Here is a 26,464-nt window from a genome sequence, read left to right on the forward strand (position 1 = left end):
TTCCTCCATGCAGATCTCCTCTAGAGCAGTGATGTTTTGGTGCTGTTGCTGGGCAACACGGACTTTCAACTCCCTCCAAAGATTTTCTATGGGGTTGAGATCTGGAGACTGGCTAGGCCACTCCAGGACCTTGAAATGCTTCTTACGAAGCCACTCCTTCGTTGCCCGGGCAGTGTGTTTGGGATCATTGTCATGCTGAAAGACCCAGCCACGTTTCATCTTCAATGCCCTTGCTGATGGAAGGAGGTTTTCACTCAAAATCTCACGATACATGGCCCCATTCATTCTTTCCTTTACACGGATCAGTCGTCCTGGTCCCTTTGCAGAAAAACAGCCCCAAAGCATGATGTTTCCACCCCCATGCTTCACAGTAGGTATGGTGTTCTTTGGATGCAACTCAGCATTCTTTGTCCTCCAAACACGACGAGTTGAGTTTTTACCAAAAAGTTCTATTTTGGTTTCATCTGACCATATGACATTCTCCCAATCCTCTTCTGGATCATCCAAATGCAATCAAGCAAACTTCAGACGGGCCTGGACATGTACTGGCTTAAGCAGGGGGACACGTCTGGCACTGCAGGATTTGAGTCCCTGGCGGCGTAGTGTGTTACTGATGGTAGGCTTTGTTACTTTGGTCCCAGCTCTCTGCAGGTCATTCACTAGGTCCCCCTGTGTGGTTCTGGGATTTTTGCTCACCGTTCTTGTGATCGTTTTCACCCCACGGGGTGAGATCTTGCGTGGAGCCCCAGATCGAGGGAGATTATCAGTGGTCTTGTATGTCATCCATTTCCAAATACTTATTTTCCACCATAATTTGCAAATAAATTCATTAAAAATCCTACTATGTGATTTTTTTCTCAATTTGTCTGTCATAGTTGACGTGTACCTATGATGGAAATTACAGGCCTCTCTCATCTTTTTAAGTGGGAGAACTTGCACAATTGGTGGCTGACTAAATACTTTTTTCCCCCACTGTATACTGAGATCATGTGACAGATCATGTGACACTTAGATTGCACACAGTGGGACTTTATTTGACTAATTATGTGACTTCTGAAGGTAATTGGTTGCACCAGATCTTATTTAGGGGCTTCAAAGCATAGGGGGTGAATACAAGTTATTTTTTTCATTTCACTTCACCAATTTTGACTATTTTGTGTGTGTCCATTACATGAAATCCAAATAAAAATCCATTTAAATTACAGGTTGTAATGCAACAAAATAGGAAAAACGCCAAGGGGGATGAAGACTTTTGCAAGACACTGTAGATCTGATCATGTACACAGACTGTATGGAGTCTAAAGTACTGTCTGTCTTTGTGGGATGTCTGATGCATTCACCAGTAACACACAGGAGACAATGATGGTATGGCACAGTATGGTACAATATGGCACAGTATGGTACAGTATGGTATGGATGATGACTTTACTTATGTTTTCCTATTTCTTCCCACTCTGAAATGTACCACATGATTGTAATAATGATATTCTCTTCACACCCTCCACTCACTGACGGTCAGATGTCACAGTCAACCTAGAGTGTTCATCATCTTTATAAACATGTTAAAAACGCTAATTGCTTGTGATCACTTTACCTGTTGAATCATTCAAACAGTTATCTACCATGAGGTATAGTTATCTACCATGAGGTATAGTTATCTAACATGAGGTAAAGTTATCTACCATGAGGTAAAGTTATCTACCATTAGGTAAAGTTCTACAAAAGCATGTGTTTCATTCCTACAGTACAACAAGAGCCACTTCTAGTGGTCAGAAGTGTTGTGTGCAGGACCCTGAGTTTATACTGACCTTGTGACCTTCTAGACAGGTCAAGTTGGTAGGAGACAGGTAATATGGACTTAGTAATGAGTTCTGCACATTAGACACAGATTGCAGTGCACCACCTAAATTGCACTAAAGCATAACACTATTATCAGACTGCCCCACCAGTAGGAATCAGACAAGTTGTCATCCTACTGGAGGATTTACATGGTGAAAGGAAAATTGATTGAAAATATTGTGACTTTTTCATTTGAATGCCTTAAGTTGCAGACAAAAAAACTAGTTTAATGTTCACAAAACGTTATTGTTGCTCCTCCTTGTGATGTAACTTCCGTTTATTACACAACAAGAGAAATGGTGTCTTTCCCGCCTTCATTTGCTTTGCACCGACAGACTGGAACTCAGCACGCACCACGCAGTTGTTTGTAATAAGGGGTCAAAATGTCATTTTCTTCTCTATTTGGTTTATTATTGACAAACCTCCTGTTAATTCAAGGTAAGAACATTGTCTTGTCTTTGTATTTTTCTGGGTGCTGCTGACATTTCATTTGTTTTAGTCTCCCCAATGTGTGACAGCCACCCTGAATTCCTGGCACATATTTAGTGTAGTTGGTTTAGCTTTTTGGATGTCTTGAGGGTTTGCTTATCTCTTTGCTATTTGCAGTTCAATTTGAAAAAGTTACATATCTCAGGAAAGAGAGATTGCAAAATACAAATTGTCCCACAACCAGTTTTTCTTCAAAATGGCGTTGGCAGTAAAGCATTTTTGGGGGCGTTGGCTACAGTACCAGCACTGTTACAGTGTATTTTTGGTTGTGAGATGTCTCTCCTGCACTTCTACAAACTATATCACTATATGTTAATGTTATCAGGTTCTGCAAACTTAAACTGTTTTTATTTATTCAAAACACATCTGGTTTGTGTCGTAAGTTTAAAATGTTCTATTTAACCTTTATTTAACCAGGAAGTGGTCAGAGTATCTCTCCCAAGGGATACCAGAATAGAGGTACAAGGCTTTATATTAGTTAGACTGTGGAAGATAAGAGGACAGGGTTAACCAGTTGGCCTAGTATAATGTAGCTTAGCTTAATCATGAACACAGAAAGGTGTGGTACAGCAGAACTAGCAACACAGACCCTCCATTCACCCTACCTCCCTCCCTCCCTCCCACTCCTATCCAGTGAAACCTGTTACCCTCTGTATCCTCCCACCCCCAAACATTGAAACAGAAGGATGGAGGGAGGGAGGAGGGGATATATGGCTACAAATAGTGATGCAAACACGATCATACGTTATCGTCTTTATAAAGCAGGCTGCTTCTTCTGGACATTTGTATCTCTTCAACAGCAGTAATTAAAGATATGTGCTCTAGATGGCTGTGGTAATTGTTTTTCAACATACAGTATCTCTTCTTTATTTTTTCTACAGGATGTTGGGGCGAAGAAGAAACAAATAATGTTAGTTGTGCAAGCCTCCGAACTGGAAATACTTACAAATACTGTGTAGATGAGAAGGAGAAACCTAAACACGTGATGTGGGAATCAGTGGATTCCAATAATGTAAGATATCTGTTTATTGTATCTCACAAGACTCTCGTGACTACAACTACAGATGATGTACGACTTGCAAACTGGAGTTTCAACATGATTCACAGGCTTCACTATCAGATTACTATAGAATCAGGAATATGACTGTCTTTCACACTTCAATATAGACAGTAGAAACAGTTTAATGACAAATGTATTCAAACATGTAGAAGATTGTTTTTGAGTGGTAGATTTTAACTTAACTTTTGTATTTTTTCTTCCACAGACTTCTATGTGGCTTATGGAACTTGGCCAACACAAAATACTACATCAGCACCCAATGTGATTGATGTCAACTACTCCTGTATCACCCTCCCAGAGTGTGTGAACGTAAACCATATTGCCATAAGTGGTTTGACTGTGAGTATGTGTCACGGTTTCGGCCGAGGCTGCTCCTCCTCCTTGCTCGGGCAGGCTTCGGCGGTCGTTGTCCCCGGAGTACTAGCTGCCACCGTTGTATGTTTTCGATGTTTGTTTGGTTTTGTCTTATTTGTACACCTGTTTCCGTTTAGTGTTAATTATGTGTCCTATAAGTTCTGGTTTTGTTAGTCGTGTGTTGTGTGTAATTGTTCCGCATGTCAGCAGGTGCTGTGATTGTTTTGCTCCATTGTTTGGAGAGTTTTCGCACTTGTGTGCGCGCTTATTGTATTTTGGTGTTTACTCACGGTGTGCGTAATCGCTCGCCTCCGGGCTCTTTTGAGGCCCGTTTGTATTTCGTTGTCGTCTACTAAAGTCTGTTGGACGAAGCTTCTGTGTCCTGCGCCTGATTCCTGCACCACATCCACGTTCAGCATTCTGACAGTATGGCTATTTATCACTGCCGTTCAGGCTATGTACAGTTACCTTGTAAAGTACAATACCAGATCAAACATTCCAGTTGCATGTTAACAATTTGATTATAAAATGTAAATATATTGATGTTATCATATTTCAGAATCAGGAGCATTGGACCTATATCATTGTGTCTGGTGCATCAGGTGAGATGTGTATTTTGCTTTTCAAGTTTGTTGTTTTGTTTCACACATTCATATATATACAATATATATATATATATATATATATATATATGTCTTGTTCTAGATGAGCCAAAGAAGCCTTTGGAGAAATCGCCTGAGTGGCAGAATAAAACTACAGGTGAGTGTTCCTTTGTAACTACAGAGCATAGCATATTGAAGGAGGGCTGTTGTTTCCAGTGGCTCTCTGTTGGGTAGTCATCAAAATGCTTCTCTGTTATGAATTTCATTAACTATGTCTTTCATTTTATTTTGAAGATAATGTGAAGCAGGATGCCGACCAGAAAAACCAAGACCATAACAACACTCGCCCATGGCTCATCCCAGGTGAGTGAGTCCAGGTGATCATTGTGTGGTAAAGTAACACTCTCTTATTAAGCTTAAAAACATGAAATAGTTGAAACAATATCATAGCTATTATCAATGGGCAAAACTGTGTTCAACCATTTAAGCAATTAGGATTGTTGCTTTGATTGTAAACCCTGTCTCTTGTTTTTCAGTTGTAATTGCTGTTCCCATTATAATTTCGATTATGTTGCTCGGTGTTGGTTGGATAGTGTACAAAAAGCTGAAGAAGGGGTAAGGGCAGTTTCATTATGACACAACAGTACATTCCACATACAACCACTGGCACACAATTCTCACCCCTTCGTATTAAAACAACTTGACTGAAAAGGTTCTGACCCCAATCACAAGTTTACTTTACAGACCACCAAACTGTTGTGTTCTCAGAAAATTACGTCAGAAATCTTCTGTTTATTTTATTACCATCTACAAGTTATTTCCTTGCCCTTTATAGTGTTGTGTGTGCACTAGAAATGTATCCTGATTTAATGCATACTGTGTCTTACTACATAGGTTTCCAGGCCAGACCAATAATGATATTGAGATGAACAATATGGGAACAGACAGGTAAACTTTTCCACATCAGAATCCCTTGATATATATTGAACCCAGGGGTCATGTTAGTTTCTGTTAGTTTCTGTCTCCATAGAGGACATTGTGGTGGTGGAGGAAGGGGTCATAATAAATGTGAACTCTGATTACTGTATGTCTTATTACTCCTACAGCACTAAGGACCATACTGATGACCTGCCTCCTGATGCTGAGACTCTGGTTCAACCTCAGACGAATGGACAGGTGCTCTCTGACCGGTGAGATCCTGGCTTTTACACTGTTCTGTGTGTATGTCACAGGCAGAATCGAACACGGGTCTCCCATGGGAGAAACCAACGTTTTGACTGTTAGCCCAAGCAGAAATGTCCTGTTGGGCCGTGGGTGACACTTATTGTGAAGTTGCAGGCAGGGCTACCTCATCACGAGACCATGAGCCCTACTCATATCCGCTACATGTAGCAGCAGCCATCTTTTGCCTTTAAAGTTGCATGTGATGCTACACAAAATGTAATATTTGTGAATCAGTCCTCTGTAATGTAGGCTTTGGACATGGACAAAATATTACCCCCTCCCAAACAATATCATTAAATGCAATGTAATAATCTCTCCTTTAGCGACCAAGGAGAGGAAGGCGTACTAGGAGTGGAGGACGGAAAGCCGCCTGACAATGACCAAGCAGACACTGAATCCTGTCAGAAGACACATGCTGATTCCCCTCCACTGAATGTACCCAAGGTTGTCAGGTAAATTCTCCACACGAGAATTCCTTTAATAGATCCTCATTATCCATTGAATGACAATCTAATTTCTCCCTTTAGAATTAATAATAATAATAAGCCATTTAGCAGACGCTTTTATCCAAAGCGACTTACAGTCATGCGTGCATACATTTTTGTGTATGGGTGGTCCCGGGGATCGAACCCACTACCTTGGCGTTACAAGCGCCGTGCTCTACCAGCTGAGCTACATTGATCCCATGGATCATGTTAGTCTCTGCCTCTATGGAGTAAAGTGTTATTTGTGGTGGATCAAAAGTGTTGCAAGGGATGGTAGAGGAGGTTCAATAACTGTTTGAGTTCCTGTTTCCTGATCCAGTCTGTATCTTACTCCACAGGGAATCACACCTGACCGATGGGGCTCCAGGTCAGGGTGCTGGTGAGACTTCACCCCTCCTCTGCAGGTGAGTCACTCCTCTGTAATTTAGGCCATGAACATGTAGACCATGTGTACCCCTCTAAAACAGATCCTTAAATTCTTATCCATGTAATAATCACCCTTAGAAGCCCAGGAGAGGAAGGCGTGCTAGAAGGGGAGGACAGGAAGCCAGCAGACAGTGGGGGAACAGACCCTGAATCCTGTCAGAAGACACATGCTGAACCCCCTGACATCAGGTAAACTTCACTACATCCAGTACTCATTGGATGATAACCTCACCAACCCCATCATCCCTTGGTTCATGTTAGCCTCTGTCTCTATAGGGGACAGTGTTTTGGTGGATAATGAATGTGAATGTTGTCTTATTTCAGGGTTAATGACAAGACTAAGGAACCGACTCTTAATGCACAGAGTCCAGGACCTCCTCAGATGAATGGACGACATCCCATGTCTAACAGAGTAGCAGAGGAGACCACTGGTCTATTGGACAAACAGACCTTGGACAAGGACCAAGTCAGAAAACCTGAGTTAATAGTAAGTACTGTTTATGTCCTCTGCCAACTGGTGAATTGTTTGGCTTGGTATCTAAAATAATGGGTCTGGTTGTATTTTTGCTCCAGTATATTTGTAACTCTTGTGTTTTTCCCAAGGACAAAGGACATAATAACATGGAGTCAAAAAGAGGAGAACTGTAACAAGCGGTGGACGTTTGTATAACAAAAGAGAACCTAATAAGATATGATAAAATACAGTAATATATGATATACAGTACATATTATAAGATACACATATGTGACTAGCTTCATCATAATCAGTCATATCAACCCCCAAGACACATTCTGAACAGTGTGCTTTACTGAACAGTGATTTTCAGAAACCTCAACAGTTTGTTAAGTTAATTCTCTATGCGACAGCTGTAATCTGGATAGGTTAGGAAACATATTCTAGTGAAATCAGTTGAAATTCAAAAACAGCCCAATACTTTTAGATAACTTATCTAAATTATTATGATCTAAATTATTATGATCTAAATGTTTAATTACTATTATCTGAAAATGAGTGAGTGCGACTTATAACTGATTATGATACAACACGTCACATATTAGCTATACAACATTATATATAAAATGATATGAAAGTATGGTAAGATCATACAGTACTTACTAGTACTTACTAGTATGATATACTATACATACAAGCAATTATATGTAACATACACATGAAAAGATTATTAAAACATGAACCTCTCTGGTATAGACATTTCCAAGGTCATGAGGTCTCAATGTCTTATGGACATGTCAAAGAGCTAAACATTGACTAGGTGTTATTTAGAGTAGGCCTCATTCTCACAGGGCCCAGTCTCAGATGCTCTATTTTACTGAAGCAATTATTCATTATTTCTGAATTGAGAGTTAGCATGTCAGTGTTAAAAAAGCTTGCAAAATTTGTCCCAATTCAGCAACATTTTCACAGACATTTAACACACACCTGTAATTCTACTGTAATGCTCCATTTTAGACTCTAGATGATATTACATCAGACTTTATTTAAACCACTATTTTCATAGGAAATCATGATTGGTCAGTTCAAACAGGGAACACTTCATATGGATGTTCTCTTTATAATGCATTAAAGGTGCATTAATAACAACTTCTATGCATAATGCATCATGATGCACAACATAGGTGCTAATAGCTGCTCATGAACATCTATAACTGCATAAAGCATTATCACCAGGATGTGTAATGCCTTATGAAGCAAAGTATTACTATGCCAGATGCCATATTTGAAAAGCACATTAGGAACATTATATTATACATTCTGTGCTCATTAAATGGTAGGCTATATTCCAATTGCACTGCACACCCTTTTTCACCTATGTACTCTGTCTTGCAGGCATAAAGGGATAATTCACCCAAATTGCAAAATTACATATTGTTGTTCTTACCCTGTAAGCAGTCTATGGACAAGGTAAGAAAGCAATCCATGCTTTGGTTTTGTGTACTGTACTTGGTCACAGAAAAGCAAACGTTGTAGCATTTGTGGCACAAATCCAAGTCAATAACCCTGATATAAGCATTTTTCACAAATCATCCTAAAGTGTCTACAATTGATTGTGTAGCTCAATGAAGTTATTTTACGATGATTTGGACATGAAGCTCGAATAAAATGCTATAAAGGGGATATTGGCTTAACATTACTTGACATTGGATTTGATCTACAAAGTTAGCATTTGAGGACAGTGGCCAGGTAAACAAAACCAAAGCATGGATTGCTCTCTGAGCTTCTCCATGGACTGTTTACAGGGTAAGGAAACCAAATGTAATTTGTCATTTGGGTGAACTATACCCTTTAACGGGAGTGTGGAACTCCTGCGTGAAGTCGTTACAGTATACCCCTCTGACACATTTCCTAAAGAGCATTTCATGTATGTCTTATCACTTAGCTTCATAATCATAAGGCATTATGCTGCCTGCTTATAATGCTGTAGGAATATACATACATTTATTAGCAGCCATTAGAGCCTATGTCATGCATTATAATGTATAATGCATAGATTATAAGGTGTTATAAAGGCACTTATAACGCATTATGAAAAGGGTATTCATAGGAAGTGTTACCCACAATTATTGCGGAAGGAACTGTACCCCACGTCCCCACCTACTAGTGACATTGTGCAAATTACCAGACCTTTAGACAGTAATTGTGTAGCTATGTTGATATTTGTGTTCACCGTTTCATTAGAATGTTTATCACGTTTATCACATTGAGAGTATCTGTCAGGTCAAATGACTTAGGCAAATTACATTCCCACTTACTTTGAGACCTTATAACCTTGGTGTCAGAAAAGGTTCATTTTCCTCATATTTTGATGATGGTTATTTTACTTACTTGTAATGTATTTGATATGTCATGTCTGTGGATTGGTCCCATACATGTATGAATGGCTTTCGCCTGATGCTTTTTATGGTTAGTTAACTTACACATGTATTTAGTTTGATTTCCTTATTACATTTTCATTACCAATTTATGGTACTATGCATTTTGACTGTTGGATTGACAGTCTGCTCATACATTGCTTATAATCAACCAATACAAGTGAGCGAGTTACTTAAGACTTTTGTTTAATGAACGACTCAGGTCTGATGTATGCAATTGTCCCTCATAATCTCTTGTATTATTTGAAACAAACCTTCTGCATGTATTTGTATGAAGGAACCTCCACATTATTGTCATTGTCATATATACATATATACTATAGCCTGCAAATTTAGGAAGGCTATTCTGCAGAATTTTGTGTTTTATATAATAGAAATGTAGAACCTAAGATTACTTCTTAATATTATAATATGCGTTTCATTCCTTTTATCATTAAAATATTCCTTTCCAGCATGTGGTCGTGTTTTCTTCAAATTAGACACTCTGGAGGAGAGGGAAAGATCAAACTCTGATTTATTTAGTCTTCTGTCACTCTTGTTTTCAGTTTTACAAGTTTATGCAGACACACACACACACACACACATACACACACACACACACACGTGCCAGAGGACATAAACAGTAGCTACTGTAGACCCTCATACAGTGGCATGCGAAAGTATTCACCCCCCTTGGCATTTTTCCTATTTTGTTGCCTTACAACCTGGAATTAAAATGGATTTTTGGGGGGTTCTATCATTTGATTTACATAACAAGCCTACCATTTTGAAGATGCAAAATATTTTTTTGTGTGAAACAAACAAGAAATAAGACAAAAAAACTGAAAACTTGAGCGTACATAACTATTCACCCCACCAAAGTCAATACTTTGTAGAGCCACCTTTTGCAGCAATTACAGCTTCAAGTCTCTTGGGGTATGTCTCTATAAGCTTGGCACATCTAGCCACTGGGATTTTTGCCCATTCTTTAAGGCAAAACTGCTCTAGCTCCTTCAAGTTGGATGGGTTCCGCTTGTGTACAGCAATCTTTAAGTCATACCACAGATTCTCAATTGGATTGAGGTCTTTGCTTTGACTAGACCATTCCAAGACATTTAAATGTTTCTCCTTAAACCACTTGAGTGTTGCTTTAGCAGTATGCTTAGGGTCATTGTCCTGCTGGAAGGTGAACCTCTGTCCCAGTCTCAAATCTCTGGAAGACTGAAACAGGTTTCCCTCAAGAATTTCCCTGCATTTAGCGCCATCCATCATTCCTTCAATTCTGACCATTTTCCCAGTCCCTGCCGATGAAAAACATCCCCACAGCATTATGCTGCCACCACCATGCTTCACTGTGGGGATGGTGTTCTCGGGGTGATGAGAGGTGTTGGGTTTGCGCCAGACACAGCGTTTTCCTTGATGGGCAAATAGCTCAATTTTAGTCTCATCTGACCAGAGTATCTTCTTCCATATGTTTCGGGAGTCTCCCACATGTTTGCTTATTTTTTTCTTGAAGGAATGTTTTTTTTCTGGCCACTCTTCCGTAATGCCCAGGTCTGTGGAGTGTACGGCTTAAAGTGGTCCTATGGACAGATACTCCAATCTCCGCTGTGGAGCTTTGCAGCTCCTTCAGGGTTATCTTTGGTATCTTTGTTGCCTCTCTGATTAATGCCCTCCTTGCCTGGTCCGTGAGTTTTGGTGGGCGGCCCTCTCTTGGCAGGTTTGTTGTTGTGCCATATTCTTTCCATTTTTTAATAATGGATTTAATGGTGCTCCGTGGGATGTTCAAAGTCTCTGATATTTTTTTATAACCCAACCCTGATCTGTACTTCTCCACAACTTTGTCCCTGACCTGTTTGGAGAGCTCCTTGGTCTTCATGGTGCCGCTTGCTTGGTAGTGCCCCTTGCTTTGTGGTGTTGCAGACTCTGGGAACTTTCAGAACAGGTGTGTATACAGTGGGGGAAAAAAGTATTTAGTCAGCCACCAATTTTGCATGTTCTCCCACTTAAAAAGATGAGAGAGGCCTGTAATTTTCCAGAAAAAAAAAATCCAGAAAATCACATTGTAGGATTTTTAATGAATTTATTTGCAAATTATGGTGGAAAATAAGTATTTGGTCAATAACAAAAGTTTCTCAATACTTTGTTATATACCCTTTGTTGGCAATGACACAGGTCAAATGTTTTCTGTAAGTCTTCACAAGGTTTTCACACACTGTTGCTGGTATTTTGGCCCATTCCTCCATGCAGATCTCCTCTAGAGCAGTGATGTTTTGGTGCTGTTAGTGGGCAACACGGACTTTCAACTCCCTCCAAAGATTTTCTATGGGGTTGAGATCTGGAGACTGGCTAGGCCACTCCAGGACCTTGAAATGCTTCTTACGAAGCCACTCCTTCGTTGCCCGGGAGGTGTGTTTGGGATCATTGTCATGCTGAAAGACCCAGCCACGTTTCATCTTCAATGCCCTTGCTGATGGAAGGAGGTTTTCACTCAAAATCTCACGATACATGGCCCCATTCATTCTTTCCTTTACACGGATCAGTCGTCCTGGTCCCTTTGCAGAAAAACAGCCCCAAAGCATGATGTTTCCACCCCATGCTTCACAGTAGGTATGGTGTTCTTTGGATGCAACTCAGCATTCTTTGTCCTCCAAACACGACGAGTTGAGTTTTTACCAAAAAGTTATATTTTGGTTTCATCTGACCATATGACATTCTCCCAATCCTCTTCTGGATCATCCAAATGCACTCTAGCAAACTTCAGACGGGCCTGGACATGTACTGGCTTAAGCAGGGGGACACGTCTGGCACTGCAGGATTTGAGTCCCTGGCGGCGTAGTGTGTTACTGATGGTAGGCTTTGTTACTTTGGTCCCAGCTCTCTGCAGGTCATTCACTAGGTCCCCCTGTGTGGTTCTGGGATTTTTGCTCACCGTTCTTGTGATCATTTTGACCCCACGGGGTGAGATCTTGCGTGAAGCCCCAGATCGAGGGAGATTATCAGTGGTCTTGTATGTCTTCCATTTCCAAATACTTATTTTCCACCATAATTTGCAAATAAATTCATTAAAAATCCTACAATGTGATTTTTTTCTCAATTTGTCTGTCATAGTTGACGTGTACCTATGATGAAAATTACAGGCCTCTCTCATCTTTTTAAGTGGGAGAACCTGCACAATTGGTGACTGACTAAATACTTTTTTCCCCCACTGTATACTGAGATCATGTGACAGATCATGTGACACTTAGATTGCACACAGTGGGACTTTATTTGACTAATTATGTGACTTCTGAAGGTAATTGGTTGCACCAGATCTTATTTAGGGGCTTCAAAGCATAGGGGGTGAATACAAGTTATTTTTTTCATTTCACTTCACCAATTTGGACTATTTTGTGTGTGTCCATTACATGAAATCCAAATAAAAATCCATTTAAATTACAGGTTGTAATGCAACAAAATAGGAAAAACGCCAAGGGGGATGAAGACTTTTGCAAGACACTGTAGATCTGATCATGTACACAGACTGTATGGAGTCTAAAGTACTGTCTGTCTTTGTGGGATGTCTGAGGCATTCACCAGTAACACACAGGAGACAATGATGGTATGGCACAGTATGGTACAATATGGCACAGTATGGTACAGTATGGTATGGATGATGACTTTACTTATGTTTTCCTATTTCTTCCCACTCTGAAATGTACCACATGATTGTAATAATGATATTCTCTTCACACCCTCCACTCACTGACGGTCAGATGTCACAGTCAACCTAGAGTGTTTATCATCTTTATAAACATGTTAAAAACGCTAATTGCTTGTGATCACTTTACCTGTTGAATCATTCAAACAGTTATCGACCATGAGGTATAGTTATCTACCATGAGGTATAGTTATCTAACATGAGGTAAAGTTATCTACCATGAGGTAAAGTTATCTACCATTAGGTAAAGTTCTACAAAAGCATGTGTTTCATTCCTACAGTACAACAAGAGCCACTTCTAGTGGTCAGAAGTGTTGTGTGCAGGACCCTGAGTTTATACTGACCTTGTGACCTTCTAGACAGGTCAAGTTGGTAGGAGACAGGTAATATGGACTTAGTAATGAGTTCTGCACTTTAGACACAGATTGCAGTGCACCACCTAAATTGCACTAAAGCATAACACTATTATCAGACTGCCCCACCAGTAGGAATCAGACAAGTTGTCATCCTACTGGAGGATTTACATGGTGAAAGGAAAATTGATTGAAAGTATTGTGACTTTTTCATTTGAATGCCTTAAGTGGCAGACAAAAAAACTAGTTTAATGTTCACAAAACGTTATTGTTGCTCCTCCTTGTGATGTAACTTCCGTTTATTACACAACAAGAGAAATTGTGTCTTTCCCGCCTTCATTTGCTTTGCACCGACAGACTGGAACTCAGCACGCACCACGCAGTTGTTTGTAATAAGGGGTCAAAATGTCATTTTCTTCTCTATTTGGTTTATTATTGACAAACCTCCTGTTAATTCAAGGTAAGAACATTGTCTTCTCTTTGTATTTTTCTGGGTGCTGCTGACATTACATTTGTTTTAGTCTCCCCAATGTGTGGCAGCCACCCTGAATTCCTGGCACATATTTAGCGTAGTTGGCTTAGCTTTTTGGATGTCTTGAGGGTTTGCTTATCTCTTCGCTATTTGCAGTTCAATTTGAAAAAGTTACATATCTCAGGAAAGAGAGATTGCAAAATACAAATTGTCCCACAACCAGTTTTTCTTCAAAATGGCGTTGGCAGTAAAGCATTTTTGGGGGCGTTGGCTACAGTACCAGCACTGTTACAGTGTATTTTTGGTTGTGAGATGTCTCTCCTGCACTTCTACAAACTATATCACTATATGTTAATGTTATCAGGTTCTGCAAACTTAAACTGTTTTTATTTATTCAAAACACATCTGGTTTGTGTCGTAAGTTTAAAATGTTCTATTTAACCTTTATGTAACCAGGAAGTGGTCAGAGTATCTCTCCCAAGGGATACCAGAATAGAGGTACAAGGCTTTATATTAGTTAGACTGTGGAAGATAAGAGGACAGGGTTAACCAGTTGGCCTAGTATAATGTAGCTTAGCTTAATCATGAACACAGAAAGGTGTGGTACAGCAGAACTAGCAACACAGACCCTCCATTCACCCTACCTCCCTCCCTCCCTCCCACTCCTATCCACCAACCCCCATTATTCAAAATTCCTCCAAATTCCAGAAGTGAAACCTGTTACCCTCTGTATCCTCCCACCCCCAAACATTGAAAAAGAAGGATGGAGGGAGGGAGGAGGGGATATATGGCTACAAATAGTGATGCAAACACGATCATACGTTATCGTCTTTATAAAGCAGGCTGCTTCTTCTGGACATTTGTATCTCTTCAACAGCAGTAATTAAAGATATGTGCTCTAGATGGCTGTGGTAATTGTTTTTCAGCATACAGTATCTCTTCTTTATTTTTTCTACAGGATGTTGGGGCGAAGAAGAAACAAAGAATGTTAGTTGTGCAAGCCTCCAAACTGGAAATACTTACAAATACTGTGTAGATGAGAAGGAGAAACCTAAATGCGTGGAGTGGGAATCAGTGGATTCCAATAATGTAAGATATCTGTTTATTGTATCTCACAAGACTCTCGTGACTACAACTACAGATGATGTACGACTTGCAAACTTGGGATTCAGTATTGATTCACAGGCTTCACTATCAGATTACTATAGAATCAGGAATATGACTGTCTTTCACACTTCAATATAGACAGTAGAAACAGTTTAATGACAAATGTATTCAAACATGTAGAAGATTGTTTTTGAGTGGTAGATTTTTTACTTAACTTTTGTATTTTTTCTTCCACAGGAACTTTGCCAACACAAAAAGACTACACCAGCACCCAATGTGATTGATGTCAACTACTCCTGTATCACCCTCCCAGAGTGTGTGAACGTAAACCATATTGCCATAAGTGGTTTGACTGTGAGTATGTGTCACGGAATCTGCCGAGGCTGCTCCTCCTCCTTGCTCGGGCAGGCTTCGGCGGTCGTTGTCCCCGGAGTACTAGCTGCCACCGTTGTATGTTTTCGATGTTTGTTTGGTTTTGTCTTATTTGTACACCTGTTTCCGTTTAGTGTTAATTATGTGTCCTATAAGTTCTGGTTTTGTTAGTCGTGTGTTGTGTGTAATTGTTCCGCCTGTCAGCAGGTGCTGTGATTGTTTTGCTCCATTGTTTGGAGAGTTTTCGCACTTGTGTGCGCGCTTATTGTATTTTGGTGTTTACTCACGGTGTGCGTAATCGCTCGCCTCCGGGCTCTTTTGAGGCCCGTTTGTATTTCGTTGTCGTCTACTAAAGTCTGTTGGACGAAGTTTCTGTGTCCTGCGCCTGATTCCTGCACCACATCCACGTTCAGCATTCTGACAGTATGGCTATTTATCACTGCCGTTTAGGCTATGTACAGTTACCTTGTAAAGTACAATACCAGATCAAACATTCCAGTTGCATGTTAACAATTTGATTATAAAATGTAAATATATTGATGTTATCATATTTCAGAATCAGGAGCATTGGACCAATATCATTGTGTCTGGTGCATCAGGTGAGATGTGTATTTTGCTTTTCAAGTTTGTTGTTTTGTTTCACACATTCATATATATACAATATATATATATATATATATATTGTCTTGTTCTAGATGAGCCAAAGAAGCCTTTGGAGAAATCGCCTGAGTGGCAGAATAAAACTACAGGTGAGTGTTCCTTTGTAACTACAGAGCATAGCATATTGAAGGAGGGCTGTTGTTTCCAGTGGCTCTCTGTTGGGTAGTCATCAAAATGCTTCTCTGTTATGAATTTCATTAACTATGTCTTTCATTTTATTTTGAAGATAATGTGAAGCAGGATGCCGACCAGAAAAACCAAGACCATAACAACACTCACCCATGGCTCATCCCAGGTGAGTGAGTCCAGTTGATCATTGTGTGGTAAAGTAACACTCTCTTATTAAGCTTAAAAACATGAAATAGTTGAAACAATATCATAGCTATTATCAATGGGCAAAACTGTGTTCAACCATTTAAACAATTAGGATTGTTGCTTTGATTGTAAACCCTGTCTCTTGTTTTTCAGTTGTAATTGCTGTTGCCATTATAATTTTGATGCTCGGTGTTGGTTGGATAGTGTACAAAAAGCTGAAGAAGGGGTAAGGGCAGTTTCATTATGACACAACAGTACATTCCACATACAACCACTGGCACACAATTCTCACCCCTTCGTATTAAAACAACTTGACTGAAAAGGTTCTGACCCCAATCACAAGTTTACTTTACAGACCACCAAACTGTTGTGTTCTCAGAAAATTACGTCAGAAATCTTCTGTTTATTTTATTACCATCTACAAGTTATTTCCTTGCCCTTTATAGTGTTCTGTGTGCACTAGAAATGTATCCTGATTTAATGCATACTGTGTCTTACTACATAGGTTTCCAAGCCAGACCAATAATGATATTGAGATGAACAATATGGGAACAGACAGGTAAACTTTTCCACATCAGAATCCCTTGATATATATTGATCCCAGGGGTCATGTTAGTAACCCATTAAAATAGTTTCTGTCTCCATAGAGGACATTGTGGTGGTGGAGGAAGGGGTCATAATAAATGTGAACTCTGATTACTGTATGTCTTATTACTCCTACAGCACTAACGACCATACTGATGACCTGCCTCCTGATGCTGAAACTCTGGTTCAACCTCAGACGAATGGACAGGTGCTCTCTGACCGGTGAGATCCTGGCTTTTACACTGTTCTGTGTGTATGTCACAGGCAGGATCGAACACGGGTCTCCCATGGGAGAAACCAACGTTTTGACTGTTAGCCCAAGCAGAAATGTCCTGTTGGGCCATGGGTGACACTTATTGTGAAGTTGCAGGCAGGGCTACCTCATCACGAGACCATGAGCCCTACTCATATCCGCTACATGTAGCTGTCACGATCGTCGTAATGAGTGGACCAAGGCGCAGCGTGATATGCGTACATCTTTTAATTAGTACTTTACCAACAATGACAAAACAACAAAACGAAACGTGAAGTCCTCGGTCATAAAACACAAACCTACACGGAACAAGATCCCACAAATGACAAGTGCACAACAGGCTGCCTAAGTATGGTTCCCAATCAGAGACAACAAGACACAGCTGCCTCCGATTGGGAACCACCCCGGCCAACACAGAAACACACGATCTAGAAAAGAACACATAGAAAACAAAACATAGACACTACACATATAAACTAACACCCTGGCTCAACATATAAGAGTCCCCAGAGCCAGGGCGTGACAGTAGCAGCAGCCATCTTTTGCCTTTAAAGTTGCATGTGATGCTACACAAAATGTAATATTTGTGAATCAGTCCTCTGTAATGTAGGCTTTGGACATGGACAAAATATTTCCCCTCCCAAACAATATCATTAAATGCAATGTAATAATCTCTCCTTTAGCGACCAAGGAGAGGAAGGCGTACTAGGAGTGGAGGATGGAAAGCCGTCAGACAATGACCAAGCAGACACTGAATCCTGTCAGAAGACACATGCTGATTCCCCTCCACTGAATGTACCCAAGGTTGTCAGGTAAATTCTCCACACGAGAACTCCTTTAATAGATCCTCATTATCCATTGAATGACAATCTAATTTCTCCCTTTAGAATTAATAATAATAATAATAATATGCCATTTAGCAGACGCTTTTATCCAAAGCGACTTACAGTCATGCGTGCATACATTTTTGTGTATGGGTGGTCCCGGGGATCGAACCCACTACCTTGGCGTTACAAGCGCCGTGCTCTACCAGCTGAGCTACATTGATCCCATGGATCATGTTAGTCTCTGCCTCTATGGAGTAAAGTGTTATTTGTGGTGGATCAAAAGTGTTGCAAGGGATGGTAGAGGAGGTTCAATAACTGTTTGAGTTCCTGTTTCCTGATCCAGTCTGTATCTTACTCCACAGGGAATCACACCTGACCGATGGGGCTCCAGGTCAGGGTGCTGGTGAGACTTCACCCCTCCTCTGCAGGTGAGTCACTCCTCTGTAATTTAGGCCATGAACATGTAGACCATGTGTACCCCTCTAAAACAGATCCTTAAATTCTTATCCATGTAATAATCACCCTTAGAAGCCCAGGAGAGGAAGCTGTGCTAGAAGGGGAGGACAGGAAGCCAGCAGACAGTGGGGGAACAGACCCTGAATCCTGTCAGAAGACACATGCTGAACCCCCTGACATCAGGTAAACTTCACTACATCCAGTACTCATTGGATGATAACCTCACCAACCCCATCATCCCTTGGTTCATGTTAGCCTCTGTCTCTATAGGGGACAGTGTTTTGGTGGATCATGAATGTGAATGTTGTCTTATTTCTCCAACAGGGTTAATGACAAGACTAAGGAACCGACTCCTAATGCACAGAGTCCAGGACCTCCTCAGATGAATGGACGACCTCCCATGTCTAACAGAGTAGCAGAGGAGACCACTGCTCTATTGGACAAACAGGCCTTGGACAAGGACAAAGTCAGAAAACCTGAGTTAATAGTAAGTACTGTTTATGTCCTCTGCCAACTGGTGAATTGTTTGGCTTGGTATCTAAAATAATGGGTCTGGTTGTATTTTTGCTCCAGTATATTTGTAACTCTTGTGTTTTTCCCAAGGACAAAGGACATAATGACATAGAGTCAAGAAGAGGAGAACTGTAACAAGCGGTGGACGTTTGTATAACAAAAGAGAACCTAATAAGATATGATAAAATACAGTAATATATGATATACAGTACATATTATAAGATACACATATGTGACTAGCTTCATCATAATCAGTCATATCAACCCCAAGACACATTCTGAACAGTGTGCTTTACTGAACAGTGATTTTTAGAAACCTCAACAGTTTGTTAAGTTAATTCTCTATGCGACAGCTGTAATCTGGATAGGTTAGGAAACGTGTTCTAGTGAAATCAGTTGAAATTCAAAAACTGCCCAATACTTTTAGATAACTGAAATGACAAAATTACTATTATCTAAATTATTATTATCCTACATTTTGTATAACTATTATCTGAAAATGAGTGTGACTGATGACTGATTATGATACAGCATGTCACATATTAGCTATACAACATTATAATGATATGAAAGTATGGTAAGATCATACTTACACTAGTATTGTATGCTATACATACAAGCTAATATATATCACATACACAGTAGAAGATGCATAAAACGTAAACCTCTTTAGTTTAGACATTTCCAAGGACATGAGGTCTCAATGTCTTGTGGACATGTCAAATACAGCTAAACATTGACCCAGCGTTATTTACACTGTATATACAAAAGTATGAGGACACCCCTTCAAATTAGTGGATTTGGCTATTTCACCAGTGTCTGACAGGTGTATAAAATCGAGCACACAGCCATGCAATCTCCATAGACAAACATTGGCAGTAGAATGGCAATACTGAAGAGCTCAGCTGCCCCTGTCAACTGTAAGTGCTGTTATTGGCCCCAAAGTGGTAGGCCACACAAGCTCACAGAACGGGACCGCCGTGTGCTGAAGCGCGGTCCCATTCTGTGAGCCAGTTAAAACAGGTAACACTTCATATGGATGTTCTCTTTATAATGCATTAAAGGTGCATTAATAACACCTTCTATGCATAATGCATCATGATGCACAACATAGGTGCTAATAGCTGCTCATGAACATCTATAACTGCATAAAGCATTATCACCAGGATGTGTAATGCCTTATGAAGCAAAGTATTACTATGCCAGATGCCATATTTGAAAAGCACATTAGGAACATTATATTATACATTCTGTGCTCATTAAATGGTAGGCTATATTCCAATTGCACTGCACACCCTTTTTCACCTATGTACTCTGTCTTGCAGGCATAAAGGGATAATTCACCCAAATTGCAAAATTACATATTGTTGTTCTTACCCTGTAAGCAGTCTATGGACAAGGTAAGAAAGCAATCCATGCTTTGGTTTTGTTTACTGTACTTGGTCACAGAAAAGCAAACGTTGTAGCATTTGTGGCACAAATCCAAGTCAATAACCCTGATATAAGCATTTTTCACAAATCATCCTAAAGTGTCTACAATTGATTGTGTAGCTCAATGAAGTTATTTTACGATGATTTGGACATGAAGCTCAAATAAAATGCTATAAAGGAGATATTGGCTTAACATTACTTGACATTGGATTTGATATACAAAGTTAGCATTTGAGGACAGTGGCCAGGTAAACAAAACCAAAGCATGGATTGCTCTCTGAGCTTCTCCATGGACTGTTTACAGGGTAAGGAAACCAAATGTAATTTGTCATTTGGGTGAACTATACCCTTTAACGGGAGTGTGGAACTCCTGCGTGAAGTCGTTACAGTATACCCCTCTGACACATTTCCTAAAGAGCATTTCATGTATGTCTTATCACTTAGCTTCATAATCATAAGGCATTATGCTGCCTGCTTATAATGCTGTAGGAATATACATACATTTATTAGCAGCCATTAGAGCCTATGTCATGCATTATAATGCATAGATTATAAGGTGTTATAAAGGCACTTATAACGCATTATGAAAAGGGTATTCATAGGAAGTGTTACCCACAATTCTTGCGGAAGGAACTGTACCCCACGTCCCCACCTACTAGTGACATTGTGCAAATTACCAGACCTTTAGACAGTAATTGTGTAGCTATGTTGATATTTGTGTTCACCGTTTCATTAGAATGTTTATCACGTTTATCACATTGAGAGTATCTGTCAGGTCAAATGACTTAGGCAAATTACATACCCACTTACTTTGAGACCTTATAACCTTGATGTCAGAAAAGGTTCATTTTCTTCATATTTTGATGATGGTTATTTTACTTACTTGTAATGTATTTGATATGTCATGTCTGTGGATTGGTCCCATACATGTATGAATGGCTTTCGCCTGATGCTTTTTATGGTTAGTTAACTTACACATGTATTTAGTTTGATTTCCTTATTACATTTTCATTACCAATTTATAGTACTATGCATTTTGACTGTTGGATTGACAGTCTGCTCATACATTGCTTATAATCAACCAATACAAGTGAGCGAGTTACTTAAGACTATTGTTTAATGAACGACTCAGGTCTGATGTATGCAATTGTCCCTCATAATCTCTTGTATTATTTGAAACAAACCTTCTGCATGTATTTGTATGAAGGAACCTCCACATTATTGTCATTGTCATATATACATATATACTATAGCCTGCAAATTTAGGAAGGCTATTCTGCAGAATTTTGTGTTTTATATAATAGAAATGTAGAACCTAAGATTACTTCTTAATATTATAATATGCGTTTCATTCCTTTTATCATTAAAATATTCCTTTCCAGCATGTGGTTGTGTTTTCTTCAAATTAGACACTCTGGAGGAGAGGGAAAGATCAAACTCTGATTTATTTAGTCTTCTGTCACTCTTACGCGAGACAGCGGCGCCGGAGAAGATGGCTGCCGTTTTACAGCCCTCTAACCAATTGTACTATTATGTGTGTTTTTCCACGTTATTTCTAATTTATTTTGTACATAATGTTTCTGCCATCATCTCTTATAACCAAAAAGAGCTTCTGGATATCAGGACAGCGATTACTCACCTCGTATTGGACGAAGATTTATTCTTCAACGAGGCGGCCGCGAAGGATATCATACAGACACCCAACAAGGCCCAAATCCCCGTCATTCGCGTGAGGAAGAGACGGAGATATCGTGGACGTAGATCGGGGTGCCTTGTAAGGATCCGACGGCGAGCGAGTAAACTGCCTCTTCCATCAATCCTATTAGCCAACGTTCAATCATTTGAAAATAAATTGGATGACCTAAGATTACGGTTATCCTACCAACATGACATTAAAAACTGTAATATCTTATGTTTCACCGAGTCGTGGCTGAACAACGACATGGATATCATACAGCTAGCGGGCTATACGCTACATCAGCAGGATAGAACGGCTGACTCCGGTAAGACAAGGGGTGGCGGTCTGTGTATATTTGTAAACAACACCTGGTGCACAAAATCAAATACTAAGGAAGTCTCGAGGTTTTGCTCGCCTGAGGTAGAGTATCTTATGATAAGCTGTAGACCACACTATTTACCAAGAGAGTTTTTATCTATATTTTTCACAGCTGTCTATTTACCACCACAAAACAATGCTGGAATTAAGATTGCACTGAATGAGTTGTACAAGGCCATAAATCAACAGGAAAACGCTCATCCAGATGCAGCGCTCCTAGTGGCCGGGGACTTTAATGCAGGGAAACTTAAATCCGTTCTACCTAATTTCTACCAGCATGTTAAATGTGCAACCAGAGGAAAAAAAACTCTAGACCACCTTTACTCCACACACAGAGACGCATACAAAGCTCTCCCTCGCCCTCCATTTGGCAAATCTGACCATAACTCTATCCTCCTGATTCCTGCTCATAAGCAAAAACTAAAGCAGGAAGCACCAGTGACTCGGTTAATAAAAAAGTGGTCAGATGACGCAGATGCTAAGCTACAGGACTGTTTTGCTAGCACAGACTGGAACATGTTCCGGGATTCTTCAGACAGCATTGAGGAGTACACCACATCAGTCACTGGCTTCATCAATAAGTGCATCGATGATGTCGTCCCCACAGTGACCATACGTACATACCCCAACCAGAAGCCATGGATTACAGGAAACATCCGCACTGAGCTAAAGGGTAGAGCTGCCGCTTTCAAGGAACGGGACTCTAACCCGGACGCTTATAAGAAATCCCGCTATGACCTCCGACGAACCATCAAACAGGCAAAGAGTCAATACAGGACTAAGATTGAATCGTACTACACTGGCTCTGACGCTCGTCGGATGTGGCAGGGCTTGAAAACTATTATAGACTACAAAGGGAAGCACAGCCGCGAGCTGCCCAGTGACACAAGCCTACCAGACGAGCTAAACCACTTCTATGCTCGCTTCGAGGCAAGCAACACTGAAGCATGCATGAGAGCACCAGCTGTTCCGGATGACTATGTGATCACGCTCTCCGTAGCCGATGTGAGTAAGACTTTTAAGCAGGTCAACATTCACAAGGCCGCAGGGCCAGACGGATTACCAGGACGTGTACTCCGAGCATGTGCTGACCAACTGGCAAGTGTCTTCACTGACATTTTCAACATGTCCCTGACTGAGTCTGTAATACCAACATGTTTCAAGCAGACCACCATAGTCCCCGTGCCCAAGGACTCTAAGATAACCTGCCTAAATGACTACCGACCCGTAGCACTGACGTCTGTAGCCATGAAGTGCTTTGAAAGGCTGGTCATGGCTCACATCAACACCATTATCCCAGAAACCCTAGACCCACTCCAATTTGCATACCGCCCCAACAGATCCACAGATTATGCAATCTCTATTGCACTCCACACTGCCCTTTCCCACCTGGACAAGAGGAACACCTACGTGAGAATGCTATTCATTGACTACAGCTCAGCATTCAACACCATAGTGCCCTCTAAGCTCATCACTAAGCTAAGGATCCTGGGACTAAAGACCTCCCTCTGCAACTGGATCCTGGACTTCCTAACGGGCCGCCCCCAGGTGGTAAGGGTAGGTAACAACACATTTGCCACACTGATCCTCAACACGGGGGCCCCTCAGGGGTGCGTGCTCAGTCCCCTCCTGTACTCTCTGTTCACCCATGACTGCATGGCCAGGCACGACTCCAACACCATCATTAAGTTTGCCGACGACACAACAGTGGTAGGCCTGATCACCGACAACGATGAGACAGCCTATAGGGAGGAGGTCAGAGACCTGGCCGTGTGGTGCCAGGACAACAACCTCTCCCTCAACGTGACCAAGACAAAGGAGATGATTGTGGAAAAAAAAAAAAAAAAGAGGACTGAGCACGCCCCCATTCTCATCGACGGGGCTGTAGTGGAACAGGTTGAGAGCTTCAAGTTCCTTGGTGTCCACATCACCAACGAACTATCATGGTCCAAACACACCAAGACAGTCGTGAAGAGGGCACGACAAAGCCTATTCCCCTCAGGAGACTGAAAAGATTTGGCATGGGTCCTCAGATCCTCAAAAAATTCTACAGCTGCACCATCGAGAGCATCCTGACTGGTTGCATCACCGCCTGGTATGGCAACTGCTCGGCCTCCGACCGCAAGGCACTACAGAGGGTAGTGCGTACGGCCCAGTACATCACTGGGGCCAAGCTTCCTGCCATCCAGGACCTCTATACCAGGCGGTGTCAGAGGAAGGCCCTCAAAATTGTCAAAGACTCCAGCCACCCTAGTCATAGACTGTTCTCTCTGCTACCGCACGGCAAGCGGTACCGGAGTGCCAAGTCTAGGTCCAAAAGACTTCTCAACAGCTTCTACCCCCAAGCCATAAGACTCCTGAACAGCTAATCATGGCTACCCGGACTATTTGCACTGCCCCCCCACCCCATCCTTTTTACGCTGCTGCTACTCTGTTAATTATTTATGCATAGTCACTTTAACTCTACCCACATGTACATATTACCTCAACTACCTCAACTAGCCGGTGCCCCCGCACATTGACTCTGCAACGGTACCCCCCTGTATATATAGCCTCCCTACTGTTACTTTATTTTACTTCTGCTCTTTTTTTTCTCAACACTTTTTTTGTTGTTGGTTTATTTTTTACTTTTTTTGTTAAAAATAAATGCCCTGTTGGTTAAGGGCTGTAAGTAAGCATTTCACTGTAATGTCTGCACCTGTTGTATTCGCCGCATGTGACCAATAAAATTTGATTTGATTTGATTTGATTTGTTTTCAGTTTTACAAGTTTATGCAGACACACACACACACACATACAAACACACACACACACACACGTGCCAGAGGACATAAACAGTAGCTACTGTAGACCCTCATACAGTGGCATGCGAAAGTATTCACCGCCCTTGGCATTTTTCCTATTTTGTTGCCTTACAACCTGGAATTAAAATGGATTTTTGGGGGGTTGTATCATTTGATTTACATAACAAGCCTACCACTTTGAAGATGCAAAATATTTTTTTTTGTGAAACAAACAAGAAATAAGACAAAAAAACTGAAAACTTGAGCGTGCATAACTATTCACCCCACCAAAGTCAATACTTTGTAGAGCCACCTTTTGCAGCAATTACAGCTTCAAGTCTCTTGGGGTATGTCTCTATAAGCTTGGCACATCTAGCCACTGGGATTTTTGCCCATTCTTTAAGGCAAAACTGCTCCAGCTCCTTCAAGTTGGATGGGTTCCGCTTGTGTACAGCAATCTTTAAGTCATACCACAGATTCTCAATTGGATTGAGGTCTTTGCTTTGACTAGACCATTCCAAGACATTTAAATGTTTCTCCTTAAACCACTTGAGTGTTGCTTTAGCAGTATGCTTAGGGTCATTGTCCTGCTGGAAGGTGAACCTCTGTCCCAGTCTCAAATCTCTGGAAGACTGAAACAGGTTTCCCTCAAGAATTTCCCTGCATTTAGCGCCATCCATCATTCCTTCAATTCTGACCATTTTCCCAGTCCCTGCCGATGAAAAACATCCCCACAGCATTATGCTGCCACCACCATGCTTCACTGTGGGGATGGTGTTCTCGGGGTGATGAGAGGTGTTGGGTTTGCTCCAGACACAGCGTTTTCCTTGATGGGCAAATAGCTCAATTTTAGTCTCATCTGACCAGAGGACCTTCTTCCATATGTTTGGGGAGTCTCCCACATGTTTGCTTATTTTTTTCTTTAAGGAATGTTTTTTTTCTGACCACTCTTCCGTAATGCCCAGGTCTGTGGAGTGTACGGCTTAAAGTGGTCCTATGGACAGATACTCCTATCTCCGCTGTGGAGCTTTGCAGCTCCTTCAGGGTTATCTTTGGTCTCTTTGTTGCCTCTCTGATTAATGCCCTCCTTGCCTGGTCCGTGAGTTTTGGTGGGCAGCCCTCTCTTGGCAGGTTTGTTGTTGTGCCATATTCTTTCCATTTTTTAATAATGGATTTAATGGTGCTCCGTGGGATGTTCAAAGTCTCTGATATTTTTTTATAACCCAACCCT

The 26,464-nt window shown here is 40.9% G+C and overlaps 2 protein-coding genes and 1 long non-coding RNA gene across 3 annotated transcripts; all 3 read left to right on the plus strand.

Annotated features, from left to right (window-relative positions):
- The first annotated feature begins 3,644 nt into the window (after positions 1 to 3,644).
- Positions 3,645 to 7,255, plus strand: LOC121568853. The gene is made up of 12 exons (XM_041879309.2): positions 3,645 to 3,727; positions 4,302 to 4,344; positions 4,448 to 4,501; positions 4,639 to 4,707; positions 4,881 to 4,959; positions 5,239 to 5,292; positions 5,451 to 5,534; positions 5,892 to 6,020; positions 6,392 to 6,457; positions 6,558 to 6,668; positions 6,804 to 6,966; positions 7,083 to 7,255. Exons 5-12 carry the CDS (start codon positions 4,913 to 4,915, stop codon positions 7,125 to 7,127), a joined length of 699 nt encoding a protein of 232 aa, XP_041735243.2. The 5' UTR covers positions 3,645 to 3,727; positions 4,302 to 4,344; positions 4,448 to 4,501; positions 4,639 to 4,707; positions 4,881 to 4,912; the 3' UTR covers positions 7,128 to 7,255.
- An 8-nt stretch (positions 7,256 to 7,263) lies between these two features.
- LOC123491187 lies at positions 7,264 to 21,775 on the plus strand. The gene is made up of 2 exons (XR_006661164.1): positions 7,264 to 8,997; positions 20,951 to 21,775. It is a non-coding gene; the product is annotated as an uncharacterized LOC123491187 (long non-coding RNA).
- On the plus strand, positions 13,761 to 19,756 carry LOC121568855. Its single transcript, XM_041879314.1, has 14 exons — positions 13,761 to 13,863; positions 14,834 to 14,964; positions 15,220 to 15,336; positions 15,911 to 15,953; positions 16,050 to 16,103; positions 16,241 to 16,309; positions 16,483 to 16,555; positions 16,835 to 16,888; positions 17,053 to 17,136; positions 17,851 to 17,979; positions 18,357 to 18,422; positions 18,523 to 18,633; positions 18,775 to 18,937; positions 19,054 to 19,756. Exons 1-14 carry the CDS (start codon positions 13,809 to 13,811, stop codon positions 19,096 to 19,098), a joined length of 1,194 nt encoding a protein of 397 aa, XP_041735248.1. The 5' UTR covers positions 13,761 to 13,808; the 3' UTR covers positions 19,099 to 19,756.
- Positions 21,776 to 26,464: the final 4,689 nt, after the last annotated feature.

Source organism: Coregonus clupeaformis, chromosome 7 (assembly GCF_020615455.1).
Source record: "Coregonus clupeaformis isolate EN_2021a chromosome 7, ASM2061545v1, whole genome shotgun sequence".
Classification (NCBI taxonomy): domain Eukaryota; kingdom Metazoa; phylum Chordata; class Actinopteri; order Salmoniformes; family Salmonidae; genus Coregonus; species Coregonus clupeaformis.